Below are 16,037 nucleotides of genomic sequence, written 5' to 3' on the forward strand. Positions count from 1 at the left end.
GTGTTTGGGGGGGCACGTCATCATCCAAGCTGAGAGAGCCAACTGGTTCCTGATAACAGCCCCGTTTCCTTCCCCCTTCTCCCCACATTTTGATGTTTATCTTCCTGCCACTGAAAATAGAAGTGTCTAGTGAATGCAATTTACAGTGTGTTTCTATTTTTTTTTTCTGGAGAGCCTTTTCTGCAGAAGATGCAAATAGCTTTTTTTGTTGTTGTTTTTTCCTTCTCTTTTACAATTTAAATAAGAAGGAAAGTGCTGGGCTGCTTTATTCAACAAGTGTTACACCTTTTAAGGAAAGTTGCCTTTTTTCATTATTGGCTTTTTTTCTGTGGTTTCAGGGGACAAGGTGCTGAGATAAGAGGCGGGAGCTTGCCGTTGATTTATTAGCCTGTTTGTTACCATCTGTCTGCCTCGCACTTCAGTCTGTTGATGGAAAGCCCGATGTGAACGTGCCGCGGGGCCTGAGAGATATCCATCTTCCCGAGTTGTCTGACTGCAGAGCCTGTATAATCACTTCTGCCTAGGCCCTCACAGGAGACTGTGATGTGACGAGTAACCCAAGGGAGAATGGTGGCTTAGTTTCTTCCTCCACCTTGGACACTCCTGCCACTGCAGACGCAGGTCCTGCAAAGATGCTGTCTCCAGCCGTGTCCACAGGGTCAGCCAGCCCACTCTTGGTGCCTCCCCCCTCCTGGGGTCTCCCTTTATGGAAGAATTCCAAGGGAATAGGTTAAGATTGCCATCAAGTGGCTACTCTTGGTAGTGGAAGGAAGGATACCGGCCACCACCGCGGGCTGACTTGTCACACATTCTCCTCCAGTGTCTTAGCCCTTTTGTGAAGCAGAGTCAAGGTCAAGAGTGCTTTCTGTCTGAGGAACTGACTGGTTTTTTTTGGCGGGTGGTGGGCAGAGCGAGCTCAGAACGTCTGCATATTGTATATCCCCAGCGAGAAGGCATCTGTGTGAACCGGAATTACGCCTTCCCGGGCGGACTCTGGAACCGGAGGCAGGCTCAGTTGCACTGGTCTGAGCTCAGGGCCCTGGAGCCGTGAATGCACATGATCGAGAGGCTTCCTGGAGAGAACTGCTGGGCATGCATCCTCCTGCCAGCCCTGGGCCAGGAGGCCAGAGCCCTCCAACTTTTCTCGTGGAAATTGGCAGAGAGGACCATGCTGTCATCCGTGAAAGGATGGTGCACAGTCCCACCAAGGGTGAACAGAACTAACAGACCTGATTTGGCCGTTCTGCTTGGCTCTCCTGCTCGTTGTTTCCCAGCTCTGTAAGTGGAGGAATAATTTCTTTCTCAGAGGTGATTAAAGGGATGACTTATTTAAAGTCCTTAGTACCTGGCAGAAAAGAAGCATTCAAAGGGCAGTTGTTATTGAGGTTCTAGGTATACATTACCTAACCACTTCTCATAAAAGCTGTAGCTGTGTCATATAACAGCATACTTAAGGGACTGTATTAAAATCGGTTTGTTTTGTTCCCTGGGTTTGGGTGCCAGCATCCTGTAATTAGACGTCATCCTAGGACTTGGAGAGCAGAAACCCTGACCAAGCTCAAAGGAAGCGATCCCTGTTTAGTTTTCCCCAGCAGGTTATTCCTCAGATGTGTTGGGAAACCTGCCCTGTAGGAATAGTGAGAGTTTGGTTTGTATGGGTGGGGCACCCCTTCCTGGGCACAGAGCGCTGGATTCTGTAGTCCCTGAGGAGCCTGAGAGGATGCTTTCTGAGCTGGCACTTGGTACGCGAAAGAGGATGGATCTGTGCCAGCTGGCTGGAGGGCGTAGGCCTAAGGGAGGCGGAGGGAGAATGACTTTGGAGTACATCAGAATGGCGACTAAACTTTAGGTCAGGGTCAAGGAAAGAAAATTCTTGGGGCCTATGTATTTTCAGCAGCGTTTTAGAGGTGATAGAGGCTATGTGATGTAACCATTCACACTGCAATCTGTCAAATTATATTAGCCCCAAATTCCTGGATTCCAGCCATTTAAAGCAATATTGGATGCATCAAAAAATTGATGTGTTGTAATATGCACTGACATTGTCCCATCATTCTAGTTCTGCTGTGAGCAGTCATCCCTTCACTGGTTTCCTCCTTGAGTAAAATAAAACTCTGGCCATCCCTTGTCTCACTTGGTTCTGTTTTAGTGATGAGTGATGACAGGATGTGTTTATGGCAGACTCATGTTCTTCCAGCTCGCTCAATGCCCTGTGTACTGTTGGGTCGGGAAACATTTGGAGGCTTTTGTAGAACTTGGAGGGGAGTGGATAGGAGGTAATCTAGAGGAAAGGTGCCTATGGTGTGTGCATCCTTCCCCACCCACGCCTCTCCCTGCACACAGGAATGCAGGGTGATGGTTTCTCTCTGGAGGTCTCCTGCATATATAGGAACAGAGGCAACAAACCCAGAGTCCTCTGTTTGCGGGTTTACACCTCTCAGTGCCTATAGCCTCGAGGGTAGCAAGGTGCAAGCCTAACTCAGAACAGTTTCATGTGGCACTTTGTTCGTTGATGCTTGCTAACCTTTCACCCTCAAGCTACAATAGGATCACCTAAAACTGTTTGTGATAAAAATGCCCCTTTGGTGTAATTGCTTGGCACAGAGAAAGTTTTTCTGCAGTTCTTCATTTTCTGAATAAGCTTGTGGCTTTTGAATGGTTCCAACCTCCGTTTTCCCTTCTCCCTTCCTGTAAGAGCTAGACCAATTACACTGCGAGCCATCTGTGCTGCATTGGAGGGGATTTATCAGCTCCTGCTCTGTTCGCCCCTCCTGTCCTTTCACCCTGCCGCCGGAAAAGAAGTTCGGTCTGTCTGACTTGCCCTGTGTACTGGGTCTTAACTCCTAGGAGAGGACAGCACACAGACACAGGGGCTGCTGCTGGGTCTTGAGACTAAAGGCATGAAAATTCTATAGATCAGCGCTGGCCAGGAGAGAGCTCTCTGCGATGATGGAAATGTTCGTGCCTGCGTGGTCCTGTACGGTAGCCACTAGTCAGTTGTGACTCCTGAGTCTTTGAGACCTAGCTGGTCTGGCTAGTTTTAGTTAATTTTATTTATTTTTTAAAAAATTTATTTATTTATTTATTTTTGGCTGTGTTGGGTCTTCGTTTCTGTGCGAGGGCGCTCTCTAGTTGCGGCGAGCCGGGGCCACTCTTCATCGCGGTGCGCGGGCCTCTCACTGTCGCGGCCTCTCTTGTTGCAGGGCACAGGCTCCAGACGCGCAGGCTCAGTAATTGTGGCTCACGGGCCCAGTTGCTCCGTGGCATGTGGGATCCTCCCAGACCAGGGCTCGAACCCGTGTCCCCTGCATTGGCAGGTGGGTTCTCAACCACTGCGCCACCAGGGAAGCCCTAGTTAATTTTAAAAGCCGCATGTAACTGGAGTCTACAGAATTAGACCATGCAGTTACAGAGACAGGATGAGCGTAGTGGTGAAATTCTTCTCTTTCATCCTCATGCTCTGTCTTTTGTTGTTGTTGTTTTTGTCTGGAAGTCTTTTTAGATAGCCAGTGTAGTCAGTTTCAGAAACATTCTCTTGGTATGTTATATAGAAAGTCCTGACAAAGTGAAACAGTATTAATATTTGTTTCAAATGCCTTTTAGTGTTTTGGGCAATTTCAGAATACTCTTGCCCATGGTATTAATGTCACAATGTTCATATTACCCTTGACTTCCATATAGCAGTGTATCACTGGCTCCAAAAATTGTCTACCGTTCTCATGTACCTTATCCAGGTTTTTTTATTAGCGCCACATAAGTAATGTTTAAAATCGTGGCCTTTTATTCATTAATTACTTCTTTTGCGTTCAGGTGCTGCTTCTGTGACGGCAACACACCTATTTTCCTCTGATACCATTTAAATAATTTTTAAGATTTCCTTTTGGCTTTGTATGTAAAGAAATTCATTTTAATTGTGGAAAATTTGGAAATTTCAGAAAATTATGAAGATTCTGCTGGGGAGAATACCAGTTTTTATTACTAGTTTTATTTTCTCTGGTTTACTTTCTGTACATTTATATTTTTTAAGCACAACGTAATTGTTTTATGCAGTGGAATTTCTACAGTTTAAGTTACATTGTTAAGTCTTTCCTCATGTCACTAAGTGTTTGAAAATGTGATTTTTAAAAATCATGTGTAATGTTAAAAAATTGTGTTCCATGTTTAGCACTAGTCTTTAGTATGGTACATGTTACTTTTAAGGAAAATACTATGAAGAATATACACAAAATTGTTAATAGTGATTGATGTAATTTCACGTTATAAAAAAGATAGGATTATAGTTAGTTTTGGTTTTTATTTAAAATTGTTAGTAACAAAATGAGTTTATCAAAATTATCAGGGTATAACAGGTAAATACTTTGAGGAAGACACAGAACAGCTTTACATGTAGAAATAAATTATTGGCTCCATTTCTTTTAAAAAAATCATTTAGAGGTTAAATATGTATAAAACATAATATAATGTGAAGGTTAGTAAGTGTTAAATTTATGAGAGCTCTAATTTTATTTCACCTGAAAACTTGAAGGTTATTTCTCAATAATTCCTAATTTTGATCAGTGAATGCCAGGAAATCAGTGTATTATAAATTACACGAGGCATTCCTAGCAAAATACTTTTAAACACAAAGAGATAATTATTTGAAACATTTTTCTCTCTAGGAAGAAAGCAGGGGTGGAGGATGCCTTTGAAAGCTTGGTAAGTTGTAGAATGAGGACCCCCCCAAGGTAGTAAGAGCGCTTCAGGCTTATGAAGGCCCTGAGATGGCCTCAAGAAACAACTTACGCTTTTGACAGCATTTATTAGGCCTCAACCACTTTCTCTAGGCTTATGCTAGGTTTCGAGGGTTATTAAGGTGCGCAAGAGTAAATCCTCTTGGTCAGTACCCTGACAATCAGGTATTAGAGATTGAATAGCAGCTGCAGAGCAGGTGGTGCATGTCACTAAAGGCTGACCAGGAGGAGGAGCAGGAGCTTTCTGGGCAGACAGAGGAGAGAGTATTCCACCAGAGGGAATGGCATATGCAGAGGTGCTAAGGCTTGAGAGTTCAAGGAATGCTGAGAACGTGTCATTTGCCATACATGCCCTCAAGCCAGCTACCCCAGCACCTTCATGGACTATTGTGGGGTGTTGCCAGGTTTGAAAACTAAAGCACTGATATCCAGTCTATTGCATGGCTCAGAAAGCTGATGTAGGAGACCTCTGTCTCTCTCTCTCTCTCTCTCTCTCTTTTTAAATAAAGATAGAATTTAAACCAGTAAAAGGAGCAACAAAATAATAAAGACGAACTGTGTCGAAATCCTTGCACATAAATTCTTGTTTCTCCGTTTACTTTCTTAGTACTACTTTCTAGAAGTGAAATTGCTGAAGTAAAGACTTCAAACAATTGTCATCCATTTATCAATCTTTTACCATACTTGCAGTGTATGAGACTATAGGCTTTGTCAAAGTTAGATTTGAAAAGGGGATCAACTACTCTTCAGTTGTGACCTGAGTCTGCTCTTGGTTTCAGTACTTTTCAAACATAGTTTTCCATTATTCTTTATTCTGAAGTAGGTAACAAGGCCATGCTGTGATTCTTGTTAAATTTTACTTAATATTATTGCGATTCATTTTCAAATTCACAGTGTTGATAATCTTCTTTACCTTGGCATCATTTCTCTGTTTACCTTTTGAAATCCATTATCTGAATCATTTAAAACATATATTCAAAGCTAAAGTATATATTATCTTCTGTTTGTTTTTACAATCAAATAATTAAAAGTATATGTTAAACAAAATTGTATTTCATTAGCACCAAAGTTTTATTAAGGCATATAGGTAGCCCTTCATAAAGCACTCATCATGTGCCATCGATACTTTAACATACGTATAATTACTTTTTTTTTTTGGCCGCGTTGGGTCTTTGTTGCTGCACATGGGCTTTTTTCTAGCTGTGGCTAGCGGGGGCTACTCTTTGTTGTGGTGCGCAGGCTTCTCATTGTGGTGGCTTCTCTTGTTTCAGAGCACGGGCTCTAGGCACATGGGCTTCAGTAGTTGCGGCACGCGGGCTCTAGAGCGCAGGCTCAGTAGTTGTGGCGCATAGGCTTAGTTGCTCCGCGGCACGTGGGATCTTCCTGGACCAGGGCTCGAACCCATGTCCCCTGCATTGGCAGGTGGATTCTTAACCACTGCGCCACCAGCGAAGTCCCAACATATGTATAATTACGTTAATGTCTTAAAACCACCGTTGTCCTTACGCCTATTTAACAGATCAGGAAACTGACACAGAGACACAAAGAGACACAGAGAGCTTTCAGTGATTCTCCTTAAGTTCGAACAGTTCACGGGGAGTAAAACTAGGATTAGAAGCAGGGAACCTTGTCCAAAGTACAATATGTGCGCTGTGAACCACTAAGGTTCTTAGTGGCTTAGATGCTTACCAAATAAACCAGTTTTTTCTTTTTTTAAATTAAAAAAATCTGATGGAACATTTTTTCCGATAGCTTATTAATTTGAACTTCCTGCTTTAATTGTAGTGCCATTTCATTGGTATTAGTGACTAAATCCATAGCAACCAAGTTTGTTTCACTACTTAATACACAGTCACCCAGCCCAGATCTCCCTTCTGTGTTCTTGTAATTATTGGTATTATTTTATAATTGAACATTGTGGCCTTGAAGTTACATTGGCTCTAGGGCCAGCCACATGCATTATACAGTTGAGTGCTGTTGGCGCTTCAGGAATTACCAAGCCCTCTTGGAAAGGGTTCAAGCCAGACTCTGTATGTACTTAATTCTGCTTGGTATATTGCCAGTGTCTTAACTTTTATTTAAATACATACAATTTTAACAAGTAATATTTATTATTAGTATGATGGTTCTGTATTTTTGGAAGTCAAATTTTAGCACAGTGGATCATATTGGCTTGTTTTTAAAAATCATAATTTAGGTGATATGATCAATATACCATGTAATTCAGCCCAAATAACAGAGAAATATCTTTGAGCACATAGCTAATGCAGTGCACTCATTAAAATCCTCTATTTCCTTGACTTCCTAGACTCCACAACCTTTTATGCCTTTCTCTCACACAAGGCAACCCACTCTACCCTATCCCTCCTTTTTAAGTATTTTTGGTAAATTGCTGTTCATAGCACTTAACTCACATGTTAAAGTGCCTCCTTTGTATGCGGTAGCTTGTATAGGTAGCAGGGAACTGGAGAGCTTTTGGAGGCTGATCTTGGGTGGTAAGAAGTACTCCAGGATTTGCTCTAGCTCTGACAGGCTTGTCTTTCCTTTACGAGGTGGATCCCAGCCCTCAACATGGGCTGACTTCCTTGATTGGATACATGCATAAAACAAGGTCTTAATTCTTCTGAGGCAGCAGGTTCTTTAATTAATCAACACAGGGTACTATTAGATATCTAAATTTGATTAAGGCGAGCAAAATGCTGAATGCAGCTGGTGGGCTGCTGGAGTTGGCCTAGCTCGGAGGTAATGACATGGTAGTACACGTAGGTGGGTCTTTGATTCTAAAGCTCTTAGCAGCAGAATAGGTCCTCAGATGTCCTGGTGTTGAGGTGATAATTAGGTGGATGATGGCCATGTACCTTGCTGGCTGCAGAGCATTTCTTTGGATAGGACATCCTTTCTGAAATTCTGTTCTGTTCTGAAGTGGCAATTGGAGTGACTTGCACTCTTGAGTCTTGAGTAATAAGGGGTCCTTATATTTAAACATTTGGAGATTCAGTGATACCTTGCTGGTGCACTAGCAAAAACTGACTCCTGAAACCAGTTTGCCACTAACTTATAAATTTTGAGTATTCGTGTATCCAGGGATTTCTAGTAATTCCACTCCTAGGTATGTATCCCAGAGAAACTCTAGTGCATGCTTTCCAGGGGACAGGCAGAAGGATGTTTGCAGCATGGTTCATGATAGCAACAAATAGGCAAAACTTTAGACGAACAAGCAAATCAAAATAAATTGTGGAGTATCCATACAATGGAGTATGATAAATAATAGTGAAAATGACTGGGCACAGTATAAGCAAAATCATGGTTGGATCTTAGTAATAACCTAATGTTGAGTTGGGAAAAAAAACTCTTCTAAGACTGAACACAGTGTGCTAGTCTTTTTGTGAAGCTCATAGTCAAGCACAGTAAGATAATATACTATTTAGGCATGCATATTTGTGCTGTAACTTAAAAAATAATGAAATGAGGTGGGAGGGGAAGCACAATAGGTAATGTTTTATTGATTGGGTTTGCAGATATTCTTTATATTATTAAAAATTAAATAAAATGGGGGTAGATGGAGTTGCTAGTATTTGGGGAGTCTTGTCTTCATTTAAGAATTGAGACTTGCTCTGATCTTTGGATGTTGAAACTTAGCTGGTGACGCTGTCAGTCATATTATCTTTGAACAAGAAACAGTCCTTGCCAGTCTCCTTTTCTACCCTCCCCTCTTTCCAGAATTTAAATATTGAAAGTTGTGTTGCTGTTCTTAAACTGAACCTGGTTCTCGGTGGTGTTGTGTGTCTTCCAGAGGGTGCTGGTGCTTTTTAGTCTCTGGTGCTGAAGATACGTTCACTCTTTGGTAAACCGACGTTTTATCTAAACAGTCCAAAACCTACGGAAGTTCACAGGCAAGAGTTTTCCAGTTCCCCTTCCTGATCCAGCAGCAGAGCACGGGCCAGAGTTGACACTAAGCCTGTCTTTTAGGGAATACTGAGTGCATGGTCACATGCTGATGATGGTTTTGGAAGTAAGAGCAGCCTGGGGCCAACATCCTGTTATGCCTTATCTTTTTGAATTTAAACACCTTGTTACTTTTTTAGTTGATGGGAAGAGGAAGCAGCAGTGAAGCCAGGGAGAATAGAGATATGGAAAGAGCACAGAGCCCTTATTGCCATGGCTGTGTCGGACTGGTCAGAGGTGGAGATGTTAAGGATGACCAGTATCCGATTCGTGACCCTCAAGTTTCATTTCTGGCTGGTTGTTTATGTCTATGGTTTGCAGTTCCTTACTAACCTTTTCTCAGGATTACCATACATCCAAATATCTGTCTCATACCCTCTTTCCAGTTCTCCCTTTTGGGTGCTTTTGATTAGTGAAGGCACTTAAAGACAAGTCCCAGTAGAAAGAAGAGGGAAAAGCCAAATAGTCATCCCTTAAATGTCCTTTAATTGACTGTGTATGACTTATGCTGCAGTGGGACACATGCCAAACAGTTGTTCACCGTAATAGGAATATATTGCACTGGAGAGAACTGAATGAGGGTCTGTTCTGGGCTCACACTGGGCATGTAATGACTGGAGAGGCTTTTCCAACCCTGTATCCTACAGCGATTTGTGCCATGACATTGTACTAGTGTGTTAGCTTACCTCTGTCCCCAGAGACCTCAGGGTTCATAGATGGCCTTCTGCTTGTTGAGAACTTATAAGGAACTAATACAGTGAGTGATCTTGGTTAAGAGCCAGACCTGAATAAGCCTTCGTTTACTCATCTGTAAAGTGAAGGATTGTACTAGATTATCTCTTAAGGCCCTCCCTATATTTTGGTTTTAGAGTGGTGGAAATCAAGTAGAGGTTAGGGAAGACCATCACCTGCCTCCTGATATTTTTTGTTTGAAAGTGAGGCAGCTGGAGATGCCATGGTCATTTAGGAAACAGGAACCAGCCATAGTGGACAGAGTAGTCACTGGCCCTGTGAAGCGGACAGGTCTGCTATCAGGGTTTTTTGAATTCTAAATGACTTCACCTGTGTAAAGCCCAGAAGGGGCTCATTCAATAGTTAAATAACAACGACAACAAGCTAAAAGTAAGAGTAAAGGGGCATTCTTTCCCCAGTTCCCTTGGATGAGTCTGTGAGTGAAGCTTTCAATACCATGTGGGTTCTCTGAGGGTGTTGCCACCATCTTTTTTCCCCTCTGGAGAGGCATAAAGAGGAGAATGTGGGCTGGTGTTCAGAGCATGTGTTTTGGACATTATAATTGCCAGCTGAAGTTCGAAAGCTTCAGGAGAATTGACTTTAACCATCAAAAAGCTTATGACATATGAAAGGAGATGCGAGCTCCAGTTATCTGAGGCCAGGGAGCTGGCCAGCCCCGCTGGAATCTTGCCTTTTTCACCCCTCTCGGCAGCTGCCAGGCCACAGAGCCCGTTTTGTAAAAGATCCTCAAGAAGCAACGAGGGAAAACAGCTTCTGTTTTATTAGATTAGATGAATTTATGTGTCTGGGGGAGGGGTGTCCGTGCGCTGGTGGTGGGGAGGGCAGCGGTGGCCCACGCAGTCATCACAGAAGTGATGAAGCACCCTGGTAGCAGGAATTGGGAGGGAGGGGGCGGGCGGGCTGGAGGAGGAGCATGTGGAAAGAGATTTCTGCAGTCTGTCTGGAGAGCTGCCCAGGTTTCCCAGCCAAAAAAACAAATAGAAATAAATAAAAGGCAAGTGCCGAATGACACAGATTATGATATTAAGAAGGGATGCCATTGAAAATGTGCCATGGACCCCGCTGCCGGGCTGGGGGGAGTGTGTGCACGAGGGGGGCAGTCTGGCACACTGGGCACACACGAGTGCGGACAATTAAAACTGCTCCCATCCAAAGTGGCATGCCGCCGGCCCACACCCCATGTCAGAAATTCTAAAATAAGGATTCGTCTGCATTGCAGGTCGAGGAAATTGCAGGATGAAAAGCAAGTCCATCTTTTCCTTTTTCTCATTCTAATTTATCAGGAAGGAAATAAAGCCCCAGGACCCCACCCCCACCCCGCTTTGGTGCTAGATTCCCTCCCAGCCACATAAATAACCTCCTCTCCCCGACGCCTCCCCTCCCCCAGGCCCCTGCGCCGCCCGCCGCGTGGAATCTGCACTGCCGGAATCTGCGCCGCCGCCTGCTCGTTACGTACAGGGGAGGATTGTTGACAAGTGGCTCTGGAGCCTGCCTCGCTGCGCTCTCCCTCCCTCCCTCCTCCCTTCCTCTGTCCTTCTTCCTCTCTGTCTCTCTGCAATGATCCGGCTCTGAGGATGGCTGCTCCACGGGTCTGTCAGGTGCAGTTTTTGGTGGCTTATCTTGAGGAACCTGGGATAGAAGGTCTGTTCCTATAAATAAAATAAAAATCAAATAGCTGTAGATTTGTTTCAGGCTGCTGTGGCTTTTGTTGGAGAAATAGGCCTTTTGTGGGTTTCCCTATTGGGGTCCTGATTAAATCCATTGTGGATGGTAAGGTGCCATATATATATATAGAGAGAGAGAGAGAATGTAAAAAGTGTTGCGATTTGCCTAATATTAATATTCTTTCAGCTTTGGTATCCTCCCTAGGGGCAATGATGGCTCCTGCAAAGGTACTGTGGAAATTTACAAGAGAGAATTAATGTTGCTCTTAAAGCATTGAGCTCTGTTGACCATTTTGGCCAAATCTTCAGTTTTAGTCAGGCTTGTACGAGTTTAGACCTTTCTCTGGAGATTGAACACCATCCAGCTATGGCTGGTCCCTTTATTTTATTGCCAATTTATGTGATCATTTCCCAGCATTTAAAAATAGATGTTTCATTAAAGTTAACTAGTTCATCCTCACCGTAGCTTTGGTTTCCTTTATAAACGGCATGCATGGTTTTCAATTCCTGTCATACTTTCCTTCTCCACCTCTTCTTTCCTTGAAAGATGGAGGAAACTGAGGCATGTCAGCAGAGACCGAGTGATTCTAGGTTAGACCTTAAAGCTTTGAACTTTGAGTGCTCTCATTTCTACTCCCATATTTTGTGCATTGATCCATGTTTGTATTACTAAATAGAGACACAGGTGAGTTTTAGCAGCCATCAATTTTAGGTGCCTCAAATCTTTGCAGATTCTGTGGCCGCGTTCCTGGAGTTCTGCTTTCTGTACTGTTTCCTTTAGATTTCAGCACGGGAACGAAGGCGGCTTTGGGAGGCTGTAGGCCTCTCTGAGCTTGCTTGCTGCCAGCAGGTTGTTTTTTTTTCTTTTGGACTTTGAATAGCCCACTTAATCCTTTACTATATTCATCTGAGAAGTGGGTGTGTAGTTGACTTGTCTGTATGTGAGGGGGAGTTACTGAGTGCACTGGGAAACTTATGAACAAAACAGTTTAGGACTTGCATGCGGGCCATTTTATGGACTTAGGGAATAAAGGCAGCCAGAGAGGTTTCTGGGGGTAAGGATGTGGCTGTTTACTTCTCTGTGAATTATGATGTTAGGACACAAAGTGTTTGGAGTTGTGCCCATTTATCATTACCGACTTGTGCACAAACTAATAACTTTATGGGATTTGTTGATTTGCGTTAAAGCCAGCCTTGTTTAACTTTGTAGAGACTTGCCAATACTGGAGAACCGGTTTCTTTTGGTAACTTACTTTTGGTAGGGTAAATGTAATATGAAGCTTTAAAGATAACTCTCTCTCTCTCTCCCCCTCTCCCTCCTTCCATACACACACACTCACACACTTACACTCACACACAGCCACACACACACACACTTTAATTATTTACAGGTAGAATGTCACTATCTGGGAACATGCACCGCATATGGAAAATGTCCCCTTGAGAAGCACAAATTCCATGATTTATAAAACCAGATTTTGGCATGTCAGCTTATCTGAACAGAAGACTTTGGACACGCTGGTCTTGTTTGTCTCTCTAAAAGAATTTCTCTAAAAATGTTTAGGGTTCCCGTCCACTGTGTCTGCCTCTAAGTTCCCGGGCTCCGCAGGAAGTGGTCCATTGTTCCGCAGCTCATTTCCACACCAGCCTAAGCACAACATCGTCTTTAATCACTTCTGTACGTGGAAAGCCGTTTTCGACCTCTGGGGGGCTCGGAACTGGGCCACCTGTCCAGCAAATACTTTTACTTAGCTGATAGAGACTTGAGTTTCATGTTTTAGGGGATTCCAAGATTCGTGCTTTTGATGGACAGTCATAATTAGGTTGACTGGTTTGCCAGCATATAAGGTATTGGGATGGGGCACGGACCTAGAGGAGGTATGACGTGGGATAGAAGGCTTAGGATAATTGGATGCAGGTAGAGCTTCTCATTGTAGAGCAAGGTGGGTGCTTATATTTCAGTAATCATTACTGCTCAAGATACTGTATCTGTTCTGATTGTAATAAAAATCATGTTAAGGATAAAGAATGGGAGGATGCGGGAGAGTATAGGGAGGAAGTGCCTTTGCCCCAGAGAAGGAGAGGAGGGAGTTGTGCTAAAATGCGCAGCACATTTGCTCACTGCTGTCATCAGCAGAGTTTCAGTAGCTTCTGGGCCCATCCAGAAATCTTTCCTAGAGATTACGGATCCTTCCCATGGAGGGATTTTGTATCCAGCGAAGTTCCGCTGTGGCTCTTTGCTTGTCGTTGTTGGAGCCTCTCCATGAGGAGTGTTTTCTCTCCCTGTGTAACTCCTGGTCAGGACGTGGGGAGGAGAGGTCTTTTGTGTCGTGTTGGTGCTGACGCATTTGGGGTTTAGTAAGAGCAGCGATCTGGTCCCTCTCCCTGTGTGTACTTGTGACCTGTCTGCTGGCTTGTTCCTTTGTGCCTCGAGGTGAGGAAATGCTTCCTGGGCTAGGGTTCTGTTTGTCTCTTTTCCTGCTCGCGTCTCTTGAATTTAGTCATTTGCATGATTCTGAAATAGGAGGAAAGGATGAGGTCAGACATTTTCCTTGCCTGCCCAGTGGCCCAACTTTTCCATGTTATTATCACTGCGTCAGATTTTTTTCTAACATCTGTTCTCAAAAAATCGAGCGTGCAAAAGAAGGTTTAGATTACCCAAGAAGGTTTTGTGGGGAAAAAGTCTGGTGGTGGTGAAGGGCTTCTAGGGGATTGTCTGTCTGTCTGTCTGTCTATCTACTATCTACTTTCTGGGTGTTAAACTAACAAAAACCTGTGTTGCCCTTGTGTCTTGAGGGCTCCTTTGAGGGTTTGTTGGGGCTATGTTTGGACCCCGTTTTCTTGGCTGGAGTGAGAAATCTGCACAGCTGATTTGAGAGCAGACAAAGGGGAGCCCTAGTCTGTCAGGGGCCATTCTCCTTAGGGAAAGGGATAATTATTTTCCATAAGCTGAGGTATTAAACCACGCTCATTTGTGCTTCGTTGACCATGAGTGTGGCAGTGACATCATGCCTCACGACCGTTATTTGTTCTAAGGCACCTCAGCGTTTTGAGATGGAGAGGGTGTCAGTGGACCGGCCTGGGCTTAGCTCTGCGGACCCGTCTGCACTGCTCACCCCCTTCCCTGGACCCTGGGATCGATGCAGAAGCTCAGCTGCTGACCCAAGTGTGTACAATTGGGTTTAAACTACATATTCATGTTGACCCTGTGAAGCTGGCCCGAGCCAGAGTTTCCCTGGCATCCACACGCAGAAAGCAAACAATCCAATTTTTCTTTCAAAATTTGAGTGAAAATAGGCTTTATTTCCCACTAGTAGTGGCAGCAGACTTGACATTCTGAATACCTCAGAGAGGGTCCTACCTTCACCAAGGGGCTGTGTTTATAATTTTTCTCTCAACTCAGAGTGCAGGAGCCAGCCACCGCCATCCTCCAGAACACACACACACACGCGCGCGCGCGCGCGCGTGCTGCTGCTACCGCAAATGAAAGCTCTCTTTGGATGCTTGACTGTTTAATATGTAATGTGATACCTTGTCTCGCAGTGACAGGGTGACAGACGGGCATTGGCTCTATAATACAGAATTACCTTTTGTGCATCTCTTCTACAACAAAGCCAAATACACTGACTCTCCCTAATATGCTAATACGTTTGGTGTGCTCCAGATGTTTTGGAAGCTGGAGAACAGCTTCAGAGGTCTCCTTGTTTTCCTTTCTCTTTAACCCTTCTTTTGTGAGATAAGGGCATTAGATTTTCCTTCAGTTTTGTATTCCATCCCGTACATGTAGCTGATGGGAGGACTGGCGAAACTTCTTTGTGTCTAAAACAAAATTGTAAGCACTGCCCATTCTCGTCCCCCTTTTCAGATGTTAGGAAAGAATCTCCTTCTCTGTGCACATTTCTGTTCTGAAATCTGTAGCTCTCATCATCACTTAGCTGACGGAATCTTTGGCCTCATTTGTGTTTTAAATTTCCCAGCCCCCCTTACGTTAAGGCCAGGGGGAGACGTTCATGCACATCTCCAGCCCCCAGAACAGGACTGCTCCTTCCTCTTTGCTGCTGCCGTTCCAGGCTTAGGAAGAACCGGTTCGGGTGTGTTGCCTTGAAAGCCTTTACGTTGCTTGCTCATTTGGAAGATGAGGGTCCAGAGCTCCTGAATTTTGTTTCCCTGGGGTTCTCAGCTCGTGAGCATGGGCACTGCCCTTGTGGTGGCCTGTGGCACGCCGCCCCATCAGCTGACGGTGACTCGCCGAGGGCTGCCTTTACCGCAGTGATTTGGAATTTTCAGCTCATATTTATTGCTCTTGTGAAAGACAATAGACGTGGTTTAATTTAAGTTCAACCTACTGAATATTAATAGAGGAGAACGAACGCTCGTGTGGGGAGGCGGTCTTTGGGCCATCGCGTCTCCTCTGTTTAACCTCCTCCCCCCGACAAAGGTTTGTGTTGATGGTGGGGTTGGGTGAGGGTGGGAAGATAAAGCCAGTTGGTGTGTTTGGAGGAGAGGATGCCGTTTGATTATTTCTCATTGAATAAAAATAATGTAAAAGGTCGGTGGCAGGGCTTTGTTCCATAGGAGAAAGGAAAGGCAGTACTCACTGGCTTGTCTGATGGTCTGATAACGGCTCTTTTGCCCCGTGGCATCGTGTTCCATCTTGCTGACCTGGCTTTTCTGGGCTGGGCAGGTGGTACAAGTTGGATGAAAACGTTCAAAATGAAATAAGGTAGCCTGTCCACTGGAGATGTGAATAAGGGGGTGGGCGGTGTTCAGAAAAGAAAGCCCAGGTTTATCCAACCATGGAGACGGTCTAACTAAAAATAAATGTACATTTTCTCTGTGCTGATGTCAGGACGGGGGTACTCAAATTGAAACAGTCAGTTATACGCAGAACAAGTCATTCTTGCCCCCCCGTAAAGGCTGGAAACAGCTGAGGTCTCCTAGTTCA

The 16,037-nt window shown here is 44.2% G+C and overlaps 1 protein-coding gene across 5 annotated transcripts in view; it reads left to right on the forward strand.

The window, feature by feature from the left end:
* The window catches only part of JARID2 (jumonji and AT-rich interaction domain containing 2), a 243,689-nt gene that overhangs the window by 126,888 nt on the left and 100,764 nt on the right, over positions 1–16,037 (forward strand). Inside the window, exon 1 of one of the 5 annotated variants that reach the window (XM_059937973.1) lies at positions 10,994–11,069. The exons of the other annotated variants lie outside the window; for them this stretch is intronic. Coding sequence (XP_059793956.1) covers positions 11,003–11,069 — 67 coding nt within the window. The 5' untranslated portion in view covers positions 10,994–11,002. Of the gene's footprint in view, positions 1–10,993; positions 11,070–16,037 lie in introns of those variants that run through there. 5 annotated transcript variants of the gene reach the window in all.

The sequence above is a fragment of the Balaenoptera ricei genome, chromosome 11 (assembly GCF_028023285.1).
Source record: "Balaenoptera ricei isolate mBalRic1 chromosome 11, mBalRic1.hap2, whole genome shotgun sequence".
NCBI classification, from domain to species: domain Eukaryota; kingdom Metazoa; phylum Chordata; class Mammalia; order Artiodactyla; family Balaenopteridae; genus Balaenoptera; species Balaenoptera ricei.